The sequence below is a fragment of the Centrocercus urophasianus genome, unplaced genomic scaffold (assembly GCF_019232065.1).
Source record: "Centrocercus urophasianus isolate 14NV4802_14NV808 unplaced genomic scaffold, USGS_Curo_1.0 seq_706, whole genome shotgun sequence".
Classification (NCBI taxonomy): domain Eukaryota; kingdom Metazoa; phylum Chordata; class Aves; order Galliformes; family Phasianidae; genus Centrocercus; species Centrocercus urophasianus.
Genome location: NW_024885318.1, coordinates 1 through 10,834, shown reverse-complemented (window position 1 = coordinate 10,834; position 10,834 = coordinate 1). Strand labels below are relative to the sequence as shown.

The 10,834-nt window shown below is 42.4% G+C and overlaps 1 protein-coding gene across 1 annotated transcript; it reads right to left on the bottom strand.

The window, feature by feature from the left end:
- Positions 1–251: 251 nt before the first annotated feature.
- LOC122170536 (myosin heavy chain, skeletal muscle, adult-like) lies at positions 252–10,504 on the bottom strand (the record flags this gene model as incomplete). Its single annotated transcript, XM_042837474.1, has 26 exons — positions 252–407; positions 809–904; positions 1,045–1,149; positions 1,236–1,406; positions 1,492–1,617; positions 2,162–2,365; positions 2,515–2,823; positions 3,041–3,165; positions 3,338–3,503; positions 3,582–3,765; positions 4,076–4,272; positions 4,498–4,616; positions 4,711–4,837; positions 5,073–5,462; positions 5,549–5,639; positions 5,729–5,874; positions 5,965–6,141; positions 6,248–6,490; positions 7,557–7,812; positions 7,910–8,046; positions 8,130–8,253; positions 8,341–8,458; positions 8,541–8,628; positions 9,117–9,193; positions 9,285–9,594; positions 10,334–10,504. Coding segments are annotated over 26 exons (4,413 nt in total), but the record flags the coding sequence as incomplete, so codon positions are not given.
- Positions 10,505–10,834: the final 330 nt, after the last annotated feature.

Here is a 10,834-nt window from a genome sequence, read left to right as displayed (position 1 = left end):
AACTGTGGGAATGAGACTAAGAAAACTGTTATCCAACCATAAAACTGAAAAAAAGGTTCATTTGAAAATGTTCCAAATTTACATACCTACAGAACTGAATTATAACAAACAAAAAGCCACACTGCTTCTGCTGCGTATGCAGAGGACTCTATGGTCTTTATTGTCTAGCTGTTGAGGTGATTATAACGACAAATTATAAGGGATAGCAACAGAGGGCACTCCTCAGGCCACTGTGCTGTAATATGACATCTTCATTCTTCCTCTTCTATCTTCTTGCCATGAATCTCCCGGCTCTTTGCTCGGAGCTTGTTGACCTGTGACTCTGCAATGTCAGCCCGCTCCTCGGCTTCCTCCAGCTCGTGCTGGATCTTGCGGAACTTGGACAGGTTGACACTGGACAGCTCCTCCTGTACAGGGAGAGGAGTTATGTGGTGAGAACAGGGCAGAGTTTTCAGTCCTCCCGTGGCCAGGCTTAGAAGGATTCCTTGGGAGAGAGTGCAGACCCCCTGTCTCCTGCCTACTGCTGCCTATACATAAGACCAACAAAGACCTCCTCATCCTCCCTTATTCAAGACTCCACTACAACCAACTGCACTGGTTCTTTGTTGCAATTGAGTAGCTATTTCATTACTTGATATTTTCATTTATGTACTCAATCCTGCTAATTTGGTGCTCGGGTACGAGTGGTTTGTCTGGATGACAAAGATCCTGAAACATCCCATCAATGAACAACGGCATTTTCCAAATTTCTTATATTCATCGCCACCAATGGAAAGCAAAGCTTGCTTATTTTCTCAGAAATACTTACAGCCTCCTCAGCTTGTCTCTTGTAGGATTTCACCTTCATCTGTAGTTTGTCCACCAGATCCTGGAGTCTAAGAATGTTCTTGCGGTCTTCCTCAGACTAAGGCAGACGGTAAGCAGGAAAGAGAGAGAATTGGTTTCCCCACACCACAGAATGACATTTCCTCTTGGACTTCATGGAAAAATACCTTGACTTTCTGGCAGAGGTGTGTGTCAACACAAAGATGCCATCAGCCTTACCTGGTAGGTCAGCTCCTTCACCCTCCTCTCGTACTTGCGCACACCCTTCACAGCTTCAGCACTGCGCTTCTGTTCAGCATCAACCTCCCCTTCCAGCTCCCGCACCTGCAATGAAAAGTCCATATTTGGAGCTTCCCTGCTATCTCTGACCTGGCATTGCACACACTTGCACAAATACCAGCCCTACGCACCCTGGCCTCCAGCTTCTGGATTTGCTTCTTGCCTCCCTTCAGGGCCAGCTGCTCTGCCTCATCCAGACGGAGCTGCAGGTCCTTCACCGTCTGGTCCAGGTTCTTCTTCATCCTCTCCAGGTGGGCACTGGTGTCCTGCTCCTTCTTCAGCTCTTCTGCCATCATGGCCGCCTGGAGGAGAAATAATCCCTTTGTGACCGGAGATATTTGGGGAGAATGCATCCACCATCAGCAGTGAAGGCATGCCCCAACTCACATCGGTGATGGCCTTCTTGGCCTTCTCTTCAGCATTGCGGGCTTCCTGGATGGTATCCTCCATCTCACTCTGAATTTGGGAAATGTCTGTTTCCAGTTTCTTCTTGGTGTTGATCAAGCTCGTGTTCTATTTAAAATCAAAAGTATTTTCTGCATTTTGTTCCAAAAAAGAACACTTAATTTGAGAATTGTATTGCTTAAATTTGAAGTTACAATTTAAGAATCTATTATTACCATCTTCTTTAAATGTCTAATGTTGTCAGAGCATATACAGAAGGACAATAGGAAGAAGCACTCCTGAATGCAATTCTACTCACACAGCTATAACACTGTTCTTTGTCTAAGTACAAAAATTGAGATTTAGATTAAAATCCTTCCTACAAGGGATGGATGATTCAAGAACTTACAAAGAAGAAAAGTCTGGAAATAAAAACAAAAGATTGCTTAAAGATATATTGAAATTGGCTATTTTAAATGAGAAAATGAAAACGATGACCAGGGCACCTCATGATCTTGAGAAAAATGAGAAATAAAATTCCAGGGTTAATTTTCTTTTTTCCTATAGAATGCCTGTTCAACTCTGAAGAAGAGATTGCAACAACAAGTGTATCACCTTACACATTATTTACATATCTATGTTTATTTTTCGTATTCTCAGCCAAGAATCTAACCTGAGTGTGAAGGAGCTGAACTCTCTCACTTGCATCCAGAAGCTCCTGCTCAGCGACTTTCCTTGACCTCTCTGTCTGCTCCAGGGCTGCCCGTAGCTCCTCAATCTCAGCCTGCAGCAGGTTTGCTCTGCGCTCCACCATGGCCACCTGTTCCTTCAGGTCCTCCTGTGTCCTGAGAGCATCGTCCAAGTGTATCTGGGTATCCTGTAAAAGAGGAAAGAGTATAATATGGCAGACAGCTGTTGGACAATAGTAGTTAGTGCTATTCCATAATAGTTTAGATACGTAATTATTATATCAGTATAATGCCATGCAAGACAGATAGCTATATGTACATTCTTAGTTTAATATACCTTGAGCACTCCTTGTGTGTTTCTCAGGTTCTTCTGTGCCTCTGCAGCAACACGGTTGGCATGGCTCAGCTGGACCTCCATTTCATTCAGGTCTCCCTCCATCTTCTTCTTCAGTCTCAGGGCTTCATTCCTGCTCCTGATCTCAGCATCTAGGGTGCTCTGCATGGACTCCACAATTCTGAGGTGGTTTCTCTTCAGCTGGTCAATTTCCTCATCTTTCTCTGCTATCTTTCTGTCAATCTCAGATTTGACCTGGTTGAGCTCCAGCTGAAGGCGCAGAATCTTCCCCTCTTCATGTTCCAGGGAGGCCTGAATAATAACAAAAATATGTTTTTCTTACAGTTTTCTTCCAAATTATCTCACAGGAAAGAAATGGAAAGGCACTATTATACTCAGCATGATAGGTGTACCAATGCTAGACCTTCAGACCCAGTACAAACAGAGCAATAACATTTGCTCTATGCTTTTATCTTTCACACTGTTAAACAGGACTCCACATGCTAAATCAGTGATTATGAGCATGTACCTCAGCTTCCTCCAAGGCAGCCTGGATTTCAGACTTCTCCTGCTCAATCTGCTTCTTGACTTTCTCCAGCTCATGAATCGCCTTTCCTCCCTCTGCAATCTGCTCCGTGAGGTCAGAAATCTCCTCTGTAGAGAAGAATGAACATTCACATGGTCAGGTATAGAGCATAGAGGGAAAGGCCCTGTGACCCCAGCATAACAGGTCTGCTCCCATCACTGCAGGCACAGATCCAGGTGGAGAGGTGGGCAGGAGAGCTTCTGAGAAAGCCCTGCCAGCAGGAAAGGCTGAGCGACTTACGCTGCAAGTTCTTGTTCTCACGCTTCAGCGTTTCCAGGTGGTCCAGGGACTCCTCATAGGCATTCTTCATCTTGAACAGCTCTGTGCTGAGGGAGCGAGACTCCTTCTGGGAGGCCTCCAGCTCAGCCTGCGTTTCCTCGTACTTCTGCTTCCACTCCGCCAGGATCTGAGGAAAAACAGATCGTGAGTTCGGATGCGACAATCATTGTGTGCCCAGGAAACACAGGCCTGGAGCCCAGAATACCTTGTCAAAGTTCTTCTGCTTCTTGTCCAGAGCTGCGCAGGCAGCATTTGCTCGCTCCACATCAATCATCAGGTCCTCCACCTCATTCTGCAGCCTCTGCTTTGTCTTTTCCAGAGAAGCACATTTGGCATTCACGGCTTCAACGTGTTCCTCTGCCTCCTGCAGGCGCTGTGCCAGCTTCTTCCTGGGAAGAATAAAGCGCATACCACAGTCAGCAAACAAAGAGTACATCTTACTCTCTTGCTTTTCTTAACAGTGCACCTAACCACTCCATAGTCTGTAATCTACAACCCTTAGTTCTCAGACTGCCATTTTCTGCCTTCCGTGCATATTTTCATTTTTGAGTCCACACACATTAAAGGATGCATTTTCCCTCCTCTTGCCATCCATCCCAAAGCACGACATTGGCTTCACCCTGGCAATACTTCAGGGTGTGTACTTTCAATTTTCTGTTACAACTTTCTGCCAGCCTTCCCCACTTTCCCTCCACATACTTGGCCTCCTCCAGCTCCTCTGTGCGCTGAATAGCGTCCGTCTCATATTTGGTTCTCCACTGGGCCACTTCGCTGTTGGCCTTGGACAGGGCACGCTGCAGCTCACCCTTGGCTTCCTGCTCCTCCTCGTATTGTTCCCGGAGCAAGTCACAGTCATGGCGGGCAGACTGCAAGGCGTGGGCCAGGGCGTTCTTGGCCTGAGGGAATAAACATTAGTAGTATATTGAGTATAAACATCCTGGAGAATCTCTCACAGTAAATTAATTTAATAATTCAAATTCGACCACTGGAAATTATGTGTGTTACAATGAATGATAGATATAAGACTAGAGGACAAATCATACTCCCTCCAGTAGTCCCTTTACCTGTTAGGCAATGAGAAAAATATGTTTTTATCAGTGAGCTGTAAGAAAATATATCACCTTGATTTCTTCCTCTAAGTGCCTCTTGAGTTCCTCAATCTGCTGGGTGAATGCCTGCTTGCCTCGAGACAGCTGAGAAATCAGAGCATCTTTCTCCTCCACCTGGCGTGAGTATTCACCTGAGAAAGCATAGAGAAAGGAAATCTAGCCACTTGGGACCAAAACCAAAAATTTAAAGGATGCTGTCCCATTCCACAATTCATGCACTCTCACCTGATTCTGTCTGCAGACGAGCCCTTTGAGTGCTGAGATCATTGATCATGCGTTGATGCTCCTCCTCCTTTGACTTAATCTCACTCAACTGGTCTTCTAGAGTACAACACATCTTTTCCAGGTTTGCCTGTGGAGATCAAATGGAATGAACAAGATTAATACCTGTAGTAAACCGCATTATGAACAGCACAATTTTCATCATAAAAAAGTGGCAAGCAGAGCAGACAACATGACGCTATTGGTTTTGAGTTTAAAAATACATTTTTATACAGATTTATTTATTGTAAACCAGGTCACATTATTAAATTGGTATCATTCAACATTATTTATTTTCAAGGTTTTTTTTAATATATTTTCAGTACCTTGGCTTTGGAGACAGACTCCATGTTGCTGGCCAAGTCATCAATCTCCATCTTCAGCTCACTCTTCTCCTTCTCCAGCTTCTGCTTGACTCGTTGCAGGTTGTCGATCTGCTCCCCAAGCTCCGCTGTGCTGTCCGCATGCTTCTTCCGCAGGGCGGCAGCCGTGGCTTCGTGCTGCAGCGTGGCCTCTTCCAGGTCACGGCGCATCTTCTGAAATTCTGCCTCACGCTTTTTGTTCATATCGATCTGAGCTGCCGTAGCCCCTCCTGCTTCCTCCAGCCGCTCACTGATCTCCTCCAGCTCCCTGGAGAGGTCAGCTCGATGCTTCTCTGCTTTGGCCCGAGAGGTTCGCTCTGCCTCGATTTCCTCCTCCAGTTCCTCAATACGGGCCTGGGGAGCATCAGGGACCCTTCACACCCATGTCCTTCTCCTTCAGATGTTTTCTGAAGGCCAGAAGGGAAGGACCAGAGACTTGCCTGCAGCTCCTTGATCTTCTTCTGCAACTGCATGCCCAGGGCTTGCTCATCCTCAATTTTGCTCTGGATTTGGCTGATTTCAAAGTCTTTCCTTTTGCACAAAACAAACTGTGTTAACACCTGAACAAAACCTCCTACGTGCACCTGCCCAGCACTCAGGTGTCCCACAACCTCACTTACTTCTTCAGTTTCTCATCCAGCTGCTGCTTATCATTTTCCAAATCCATTATGCTATCATGGGATAACTTCAGGTCTCCTTCAAGTTTCCTCTTTGCTCTCTCAAGGTCCATGCGCAGCTTCTTCTCTTGCTCCAGGGACCCTTCCAGCTAAACAGAATGAGATCATCAGTGCTCTGCCAGCCATGTTTATTTCCACAAATATAATAACCTATAATAGCCACATGCTTTTGTTCTTACATCATCCACTTGCTGCTCCAGCTTGGTTTTAGCTTTGGTCAGTGTATTGACTTTGTCCTCTTCAGCCTGCAGGTCATCCAGTGTCTGCTGATGGGCCTCTTGGAGGGCTTTCTTCTCTTTTGTCAGCTTGGCAATTGTCTCGTCCAAGCCTGCCATTTCCTCTGTGAGGTTTTTCACCTTTGAAGAGAAAGAAGCAAGTTCAATTAAAGCTAAATAGGTGCACGACTCCCATAACAGCACAGAGCTCTTTTCTGGAGTGTAATTGATAGCTTCTGCCTCATACCTTGTTTTCAGTGGCATGCCTTTCCTTCTCAACCTTAGCCAACGTTAACTCCAGGTCATCTATATCTTTCTTCAGCTCTGAGCATTCATCCTCCAGTTTCCTCTTCTTGGCTGTCAGCTCAGCATTAATTTCCTCCTCATCCTCAGCCCGTTCTGTCACCTCCTTAATTTTGGCTTCCAGCTGGATTTTGGTTTTGATGAGCTGGTCACATCTTTCCTCAGCATCTGCCAAAGCATCTGCTTCCTGAGGGGAAAGCAGTTTATTTTGAAAACGTCTGGCTTTAACACAGAAGAATAAAGGCTATTTAATTCTCAAGGAATAGATCTGGAAGACACATATAATTTCTATTTGCAAAGGAGATACTGCGCAGTTACAATTTAAATTAGAAATTTTGAATAAGTTTTCAGTTAGCTTTATTTTTTCAGACCTTTTGCATCCCCAGTCATGGTGTTTAGTTCCTGTATGCCAGTAGGCTATTCGATTCATTTTATACTGTCCATTCAAATATGCCAGTAATTTACCACTTATCATAATTTTCCATTTTTCACCATTGTCACTTTCAAAGTTATGTGGATGTACTGAGAAATGAAAATACTTTTCCTTTGTTCATCCATCACTGAGAAAATATTTTTAAATTTCTGTTAATTTTTCTCATATACACTAAGAAGCTTTTTTTCTGTATACTGAAAATGTTTTTGAAATTAACATCACTAAATGAGTGCTTACATGAAAGCCAGATATGTGACTCTAAGAGACTGACACACAGCTGTTACACTTAGAAGACGCTAACTACCACTGATAGTTTTCTGAAACAAACACTTCAGCACAAAGATATTGTTTAAAAATGATCTTGGGGCCAAATGGCATTGTCACAAACTACAAGTATCATGGGATTTCCACATACATCTTCTGGGATCAGTAGCTCAGGAGATACGCCAAAAGAAATGGCACCAGGCTATTAACATGTATAACTTAACTAAGATGAAGTAGTTGTCAATGGAATGATTATCCCGCTTAACTAAGCACAGAGCAGTGACAATTATGTTTTCTGCCATGAACATTATGAAGATGCTACATGTAGGATTTAAGATTGAAATTTGAATTTATTTTTGAGCTGAACCAACAGTTTTTAATAGTAACACTGACTGTGGAAAGGAAGTGGCCTGAATTTTACCCTCAGATACACGCTATTTGGCTTAAAAAATTTTACTAAAGCGATACAAAATGTAGTTTCTTCTCTAGAAAAAGGCTTAAAACTTACTGAATGATTTCACTTAATAAAAATAAAAATAACAATAATGATGCTCACAGCCTGCACTTGGAGCTGCAGATCATTTTTCTCCTGCACCAGCTTCACCATTTTCTCCTCCAGCTCCTTCCTCTTGGCCTCAGACTTTGCAAGCTCTTCCTTGGTCTTCTCAAACTCTTCCTTCATGTTGGCCATCTCCTTCTCAGACTCTGCACTCTTCAGCAGGGGCTTGATCTTGAAGAACAGCTTCATCCAGGGCCAGTGCTTGACATTCATGAATGCACGAACGTTGTACTGGATGCAGAAGATGGACTCTCTGAAGCATAATTAAAATGCACATTTGATTATTTTGTGTGATATGATCACTAGGACTTTCCCCAAAGTGCCTTTAAGTGAAGATGGGGAACACCTACCTCCTCTCCACCATTCTCTGGTACTCCACTCTCATCAGGAAGCCCCTGCACCTGGCCTGTGTGCGAGTGATGAGCTGTGCCAGCTTCTCATCCCTCATCTCCTCCAGGAGTCCCAGCAGCCCAGCTTTGAAGAACACCTGGAGAAACAGAACATTGCAGTGCATCACTGTCAGGGAGAACAAAACACAGATACAGGGACTGAGTTGAGGAGAGTTGGTACCTTGGTGTGACCAAATTTGTACTGGGTGTGGTCCACATCAATTGACCCAAGAAGCTTCTCAGAAGCTTTCTTGCTATCAATGAACTGTCCCTCGGGGATGGCACTGGCATTAAGCACCTTGTACCTGGGACAAGCAAAAGAGAAAGCTAAGGCCATTCTTCCCAAATCTCGACATTACTTACAGTCATGCTAACAGGCAGAGTGCTCTTACCTCTGTTTGAAGTCTGCATAGAGGACCCTGCTGGGGAATCCTTTCCTGCAAATCCTGATCCCCTCCAGCACGCCGTTACAGCGCAGCTGGTGCAGCACCAGTTCATGCTCCATGGCACCTAACAATTAATTTTACAAATGAATGCCACTGTTTCCACCACCGAGGGAGACGACTTTAGTGTCTCTGCTGGAACATCTTACCCGGTGTTTTTGTTTCATTTGGGATGATGCAGCGGACAAAATGAGGGTGAGTACTCCGTAGGTTGGTCATCAGCTTATTTAAGTTCTCCTGTGGGATCATGACTAGAAGCTTAGATTAAATTTTTTTACTTCTACACACTCTGTTTATAGGTGAAAAGAATATAATGAATCTTTGGATAATGTAGCTTTCAGATCCAAACTTTAAATGTAATGAAATCTTCTATGTAATCTTATTAACAGAACGTTTAAATCTCTGAATCATAATCTGGAGGAAATGAAAAATTTTAAGACAATATATAAACATTTTTACTACATCACAGGTAAAACAAATTTTTTCATAGACAATATAGGTGAAATTTTGAAACAAATTCAGGGAGTCACCTGAAGAGTACTCGAAACATATCATAAATGTGAGCAGAAAATAAAGATGAAAAGGCAGTGAAATAACATCTGCGCAATTTATACTTATTGGTTTTTCATCATAAAACAAATGTTGTGAGAAGAATGGAAGTTCAGACAACTCAGATCCATAACTGTTTTCATGTCATTATAATGATAATGAGATTCATACTTTACCCGGAAAAGAGCTGAGACAGTCTGGAATGAAGAACCCTTCTTCTTGCCACCTTTCTTGCCACCACCACCATTAGCCTCTTTAAAAACAAATGTGTTTTATATTCATTTTTGTAAGGTTAATCTTTACGTATTATGAAAGTGAGAACTTCAGAATTTTAGAAATCTGACCTGCTTCTGCTCCACCATAGTTGGCAAACAGTAAGGCCAGTGTCTTCACAGATGACTTCTGGTACAACCCAATGACAGTTTCGTTCAGGGGGTCCTTGTTCTTCTCAAGCCAACCAGTGATGTTGTAGTCCACTGTGCCAGCGTAGTGCACCAAGGAGAAGTGGGCCTCAGCCTTGCCTTTGGCTGGCTTGGGCTTCTGGAAGTTGCTGGACTTGCCCAGATGCTGGTCATAGAGCTTGTTCTTGAAAGAGGTGTCAGTTGCCTTGGGGAACATGCACTCCTCTTCCAGGATGGAGAAGATGCCCATGGGCTGGAAATATTACAATACATACAATAGAATATTATATAGAATATAATATGATCACCACTTGGTCTTCAAGTGAATGTAGTAGAAGAGGAAGCTGAAGAAGTAACTTACATCCTTGATGTGAAGTAAATTTCATTCTAAAAAGTGAGTTTACATCACCTGAGGTTCACCTGCTTGACTCTAAATTTGGCACGATCATTTAGGACTTTTTTTAATGCAAAAAATCAAGTTAAAAAAAATCACAAAATCCATAATCATATTTAAAAACATTCACAAATGTTTCCATTTTATGTTTAGTTCATTTTTGTATTTTTAAGCAACTACCTAAATTATACAGCACTACAAGAAATATCTTTCATTCTGTTGCTCTAAAAGAACAGACTGAGATTGAACTTTACTATGAACCATCAAGAAAAAAAAAAGTATTGTTCAACAAATAAATTAATTCCAGAACCTTAAGGAAATTCCTTTATTTTACTTTAGGAGCTGCTGTATATTTTTGAAATAATTTAATAAAATAAGCAGAGACATCTTGCATGCAGAGAAGGTGTGTAAAGAATGACTTCCATAGTTATTCATGAACATTGTAATGAAAAATAAGCAAATGCAGACGTCAAGAGATACTTCATTAACTAAAAATGAGTGCATTAAACTGATCAAGGAAGAAAGGAGGACTTTTTTAACAGTTAACCTCCAACGATTACCTTCTGAAAATGCAGGACATTCTGAATTAAAAATTTACCTTTTCAATGAGCTCAATGCAGGCAGCCAGGTCCATCCCAAAGTCAATGAATTCCCATTCAATGCCTTCCTTCTTGTACTCCTCCTGTTCCAGCACGAACATGTGGTGGTTGAAGAACTGTTGCAGTTTCTCATTGGTGAAATTGATGCACAGCTGCTCCAAGCTGTTGAACTTTCCAGTGCCAAAAACAAAACAAAACATAACAAAACAAAATAAACAACATGTCAGTTATTAAGATGAACAATTACTGTATGATTTCTTTATAATTTTAATCTTTTATACACCTGTCTTGTTAAAATGTAGTTACATAACATCACTGCATCACAGCAGTTCCCTGAAGAAATACCTACTTAATGAGGACAGGATTCCTGATGAATCTCCTAAAATTATTAAAGTACTTCTACCTTTCTGTATTCAGACAAAAAAAAAAAAAACAACACTGTATGCTTTCAGTTTTATCAGTAATTATCTGATCTCTCTGATCAGTCATTTATCCAGTAA